At 40.0% G+C, this 5,879-nt stretch overlaps 1 protein-coding gene across 1 annotated transcript; it reads right to left on the bottom strand.

Moving 5' to 3' along the window:
- Positions 1–251: 251 nt before the first annotated feature.
- Positions 252–2,046, bottom strand: LOC148019399 (small ribosomal subunit protein eS27y). The gene is made up of 4 exons (XM_087661040.1): positions 1,894–2,046; positions 858–959; positions 754–782; positions 252–643 (listed from the first exon to the last, which is right to left on the bottom strand). Exons 1-4 carry the CDS (start codon positions 1,894–1,896, stop codon positions 517–519), a joined length of 261 nt encoding a protein of 86 aa, XP_087517166.1. The 5' UTR covers positions 1,897–2,046; the 3' UTR covers positions 252–516.
- Between the last annotated feature and the right edge of the window lie 3,833 nt (positions 2,047–5,879).

The following is a 5,879-nucleotide window of genomic DNA, read 5'->3' as shown; positions in this document are numbered from 1 at the left end:
CTCTCACAAAACTTCAACAATCCTCGAAATTTTAACTTCAGAACCAATTTCCACAGGACCAGAGGCATCACCAAATTAAAGTGCAATTTAAACATCGAGTGACATGTTCTTGGCACAATGCTCGATTCAAACTGATTGTACAAGCAGCTGAGACACACACCAAATTCACAACTGTTGTTAGTTGCAAAAAAACCAACAAATTGAAACACAATTTAAATGATGGGATAAAGAGCTACAGTTTTTACCCGATAAGAACTACAAACAATTATCAAAATTGCAAAACTTAGTTCATGATTTCCGGGGCATCAGCATGAGAATACCATACTGTTAAAGCTTACACAAATGTATCGTCATCATCAGCAATAAGAACATCTCAGGCCTCACAAGCAAAACTTTTTACAACCCTACTGACTCATTGACTTGGTATTTGCAGATCTCTTTCCAAACCATGAAAGAGCTCATCATTTTTCAGTAGCATGCTATTGGGCAGCATCATTGAAAGACTCGATGATTTTATTAATCACCCTTTTTTCTAAAGGAGCATCCATCTGTCAATCTGGCTTTGCCTCCAGTTGGTTGGCAAAGAACCTGCCCACAGTTTCCACAAAGCACGACTGTCTGGGAATGGCTGAACACAGTTGTGCTGCAAAAAAAATAACAAATAGTTAAAGAGGACAACTCATCTATTCTTCTACAAAACCCAAAACTCACAATGGAGGAAGTTAATATATGAGCTTTTTAGGAGCAACTCACATGTTGAAACAGCCACTGCATTTCACATCCTGCATTCGGAATAGAACCATCAGAACCAGAACTACACAGGAACCGAAGTAACAATGATAATCTCACGAGTTTACCATAAAAAACGAATTAGGAGATTGTACAAGTCTCTTCAACTTATGCTTCTTCTTTTCCAGCTCTGCTGGGGGATGTAGCAAGTCAACATCATTGGAAAGCACCTGTACAAGGAGAAACTACAGAATCAACCCACAATAAAAACAATCAACAAGGCACATTGCATGGAATTATATCCTTAAGAAGAGCTGATTAAATGTCTTCAAAAAACAGGTATAAACAAGCAAAGCTCTGGTTTAAATACCTTTGCCATCAACAAGAGGACTACATAGCAATAACTCATTATTGCACAGCTACTTGTCTCCCAAAACATATGCACAACACTAGAATGCCATGTTCTATAAAGTCAGGCCATAATCCACCAGAATCGGAACATGGAGAAATGCGATTACGTGCAAATCCATGTGAAAAGCTTCATGCGACAGAACTAGATGCAAGTCAGCGAGCTAAAATGCAGGCTTGCATCTGCAAGCAGGCCCACCATCAGGGTTATAACGATGATACAACTGCACCGCAGCTTCCTTCTCAAAAAGGATCAGTGCAGCACACATCCCATTGTCATGATGACAGATGAAACGATCAGTAACATTGGACCAGGAGTGTACTGCATATTTGTCCCCCCTTTCACAGCGGCAAGAGACTGCAGATAAAGTACAGAGTCCAGGGTACCAGTTCAGTAATAAGAGACGGGGCATATTAGATATCGACCTCACAGGAAACTAGCCGGAGACAATACTGCAGTCTACAACTGCCATAATTACCAACTGACTGATCCACGTAGATTCCCATGAGTCCCCGATGGTGGTAGACTGGCCGAAAATCCACTTCTCTACTATACTACAGGAAATCGAGGCGCAACAAGCATACGACATCAAGCTTACGGATGAAGACTGTTCATTTCTGCAAAAGACATCCTACTGACAAGCCAAATCTCTACATTCGCGCCATGTTGACAAGCCAACTCTCTTCATTCAGGCCTACCGTTGACAATCTTCCCTCGAGCTAATAACAAACGCAGACACACAAGCAATGGCCTACCATGGCTACGGTGTCAAGAAGGCTTCGTCTATCTGAGCTGCGGAGAACGCCGACGAGCTGCACTTCGATCCGGTGTAAGACGCAGAGCAAGGGGGAGGAAGGTACGCACACTACGAGCAAAAGTGCAAGAGAGTGAAAATTAGGGTTTCGCTGGGGTTTTATACAGCCTCAAAGCCCTAGCTCATCCTGACCGTTCATGCCTATCCGACCCCCCAATCTTGACCGACCATTTCCCATCAGCAGCGTGCTAATCACGTTATCTTAAGTCGGTTAATCAAACCCAAATTTAGTAGGATGTAAGGAAAAAAAAATGAGATCTAGTTCAAGTTTGAAAATATTTTTAAAACAATTTTCATTTACATGTTGCAATTTTTACCCCAATTGGGTAGGGGTGTCCCCTAATGAATCTCTCTCAGAGAACACCCTAATAAAATATGTAATAAAAAACCAAGAGATCTTCGATGATGTCAAGCAAGTTGTAACTATTGTTGTGATTTTAATACTCCTTCATAAAAAACCAAGAGATCTTCGATGATGTCAAGCAAGTTGTAACTATTGTTGTGATTTTAATACTCCTTCCTTGACTTCACCCAACCATTGGAGGTGATCACCAATGCAAGTACACTTGTGATCAAGGAGTACTAGTACATAAGGAAGGCATATGGCTTACACATCACTGAATTTCAAAACCTTATGATCAAGGAGTACTAGTAGTTGATTGATTTAATTAGTAAATTAATAGTAGTTATAATTTTTATTATTAATAATTGGTTGAAAGTATTTTATAATTAGTTTAAAAATAGTTAATAATAGTAATTATTAATTAATTTATTAGCTTGTAGTTAATTAAAAGTAGTTAATAATTAATAATGACTAGTACTTAGTTCATAATTAGTAGTTAATAATCATTAATTAGTTTATCATTAAAATTCGAAATCGATAATAGTAACTAGTAATTAAAGTGTAACTAGCAACTAATAATTAATCATTAATAACTATTAAGTGTTAATTAAAATTTAATTAGTAACTAATATCTATTTAAGTAGTTAATTATTTAATTACTTAATTAATTTATTTTTGAAAATGATATATATCTCTCTTATAAAGTTAATTAAGTAATTATTAGTTAATGAGTTGAGAAAATGGAGGGAGAGAGAGAAAGAGTATGAGAGAGGGGGGGAAGAGAGAGAACATGCGATGTGTAATTTTTTCTTGCCAAAATTTTTTCAAGTGACCCATTCCTAGTGAGAGTAAAATTTTGTCCAACTAGATTTGTGGGTTTTTTTTCTCCCAAATAAGGGGCTGTCGGTGACCCCTTTTCGATGAAAAAACAAACCACAGTTCTGAGAATAGACAACATGGGAAGAAGAGAGAGCAACAGAGTGCGGCTTTTTTTCTGCCCAAGAAGGGGCTATCGGTGGTGACCCCTTCTTGGTGGAAAAAAACTCTCATGTCCAAGAATGCATGGAGGAAAGAGAGAGTAACAGAGTGATGGGAGAGGGGACAAGGGAGAGAGAGAGAGAGAGAGAGAGAGAGAGAGCATGCAATATGTGGTATTTTTTTCTCACTGGGAAGGCGTCATTGACAATCCCTTCCTAGATGAAAAAATATTGCATGCTCCCCCTCTCTCATCACTCTATTACTCTCTCTTTCTTCCATGCTATCTATTCTCAGACCTGTAGATTCTCTTTTTTAAAATGAGGAGTCACTAGCAGCTCCTTCTTGGGCGAAAAAAAACCCACACTTTGTTGCTCTCTCTTCTCCCCACGCTATCTATTCTCGGAATTGTAGTTTGTTTTTTCATCGAGAAGGAGTTGCCGATAGCCCCTAATTGGGAAAAAAAACCACAAATATAGTTAGGCAAAAATTTACTCTCGCCAAGAATGGGTCAACGAAAAAAACTTTCATCTAATAAGGGGTTGTTAGGGACCCTTTTTCAGTGAGAAAAAATTACACATATTGCATGCTCTCTCTCTCATCACTTTTTCTCTCTCCCCCCCATTTTCTCTCTCCTTTACCTATAAAAGGACCCATCTCCCTCCCCTTTTCACATTGCAAATTGTTCCCACGACTCTCGATATGTGACTCTCTCTCTCTCTCTCTCTCTCTCTCTCTCTCTCTCTCTCTCTCTCTCTCTCTCTCTCTCTCTCTCCTTTGTCTTTAAAAAGGCCCCCCTCCCCTTGCAATTCAAGTTCATGTTTTCTGTCTCCTACCCTCCTCCGCATGGTTCTCTCTCTTTCCCCCTCTCTCTCTCTCCACACCTCTCTCACACACACAGTCACATATTCTATCTCATCTTTCTATCCTAGGCTTTTCCTCTCTCTCTCTCTCTCTCTCTCTCTCTCTCTCTCTCTCTCTCTCTCTCTCTCTCTCTCTCTCTCTCTCTCTCTCTCTCTCTCTCTCTCTCTCTCTCTCAATTGGTATTTGATGGCATGAAATCAAGGAAGCAATATATATACAAGAAGTAACCCTAAGCCTCCCTATCATGGTTAGATTAGATTTCAAAAGACAAGATCGTGTTACCCTTTTTGAGGGCGATGAAAGAATTGCAAAATGTTTAATCCGTTCCCCTAGTCAAGCTTGCTTCTTGAATGAGTTGGAGTTATTGTCACCATTGTGCATCAAAGAGGTGTGAAGGCCCATGGCAAAGGCAGCACTGAGATTGTTGTTGAGAAAAACACAATTGTGCAATGGCCAATGGAACATACAATAAGTAGCCCCTCTCTTGATTTTTGTTACGGCCACTCTATCTCCCCCTCATGCTCTATTTCAGATCGTTGTTTGTAGGAAAGATAGCGACGACCGGACAAGTCTCTCAAGGACTTTGACTTGTCTCCACCATGACCTAGAGCAGGACAAGCTAGTGTCATCAACAACATGCAATCACAAGGGGGGAGTCACCCTCCAAGAGTGAGGGGGAGAGCAACACAAATGTGAGCATTGACTTCCGTTGAGCTATAGGCAACCATTGCAATTGCTTGTGGGGAAGGAGTGACATTAGGAGAAGGTAGGCATGCTTCGATGACGCAAATGAGTGTTTGAGGAAGGGTAAGAGAAAGCTCGTAGTATCAGAGAGTGATACTGATGAGGAGAGCGACAACCATCAAAGCATAGAGTCCTTTAGTACACAACAAGAGCGTGGCCACATGCAAAGCAAGAAGAAGTAAACACAAAGAATTGAAAAGGAGCGCATGACACAAGCCATGGCGAGAGCGCTCTCATGGTCACTTACAATAAACGTATTGTGCAAGCATACATAGAAGACTAGTTGGAAACGTTGACAGTAAATACTTGTAAGAGATGGTAGCATGATTTAAATTATGGTTTTTATTTTTCTTTACGTTGATATGTGGATATTAATTACTTCTCGTCTCATTTAGATGGTAGACATCCACCCCTTTGCCACCCATTCCATTATGTCGTTTGGTTTCCATGCCTATAATTAGACAAGTCACATCGAGGTACAAGCAACGCTTAGAGACCTTTTTTAGCGGATACGTTAGAGGGATGGGTATATTCATATTAACATTAGAGACTCCAAGGCACCAGTGCAAGAAGGTTGATGATATGATTAGAAATGAGTGTGGGACCCCCACTGGCTAAAGAAGCATGAGGACTTTGAGGCAAAAATCAGCGACACCAATTGGGCCTTTTTGTCAACTTGCATGTTTTATGTTTGGGATGGTAACCATTGGCTCATAGAATGGATGAATGAGATACACACATGTGAGTGGCCCCAAATTGTAGGACCTTAATATTTTACAATGGGTTTGTTGCTTACATCATCATTAACATAATTGATTGTTTGCAATAGCCTTTCCAGATAATGCGAGGCAACATGTGCACGTTGATTGTCGCCTTGTGAAAGTGACAAGTGTGGCAAAGGGGGAGATTTTGTCAGCTATTTTTTGTACAAACAGGTATTCAATGGACCATGTTCTCATATGCTTGGATTACCTTTGTGCACTAATGATTCCAGAAGGCAT

Source organism: Lygodium microphyllum, chromosome 20 (assembly GCF_053477565.2).
Source record: "Lygodium microphyllum isolate KBCC chromosome 20, Lygodium_microphyllum_v1.1.10, whole genome shotgun sequence".
In the NCBI taxonomy this organism is placed as follows: Eukaryota; Viridiplantae; Streptophyta; class Polypodiopsida; order Schizaeales; family Lygodiaceae; genus Lygodium; species Lygodium microphyllum.
Note: the sequence above shows the minus strand (reverse complement) of the source record. Positions and strands in the feature narration are given on the sequence as shown.

Bases quoted from the DNA above. Each gene is read 5' to 3' on its own strand.
- LOC148019399 (XM_087661040.1), bottom strand. The intron at 783-857 runs GTAAACTCGTGA...TTCCGAATGCAG, and splicing joins CTCCTAATTCGTTTTTTATG to GATGTGAAATGCAGTGGCTG. The intron at 644-753 runs GTGAGTTGCTCC...TTTTTTTTGCAG, and splicing joins TGCAGTGGCTGTTTCAACAT to CACAACTGTGTTCAGCCATT.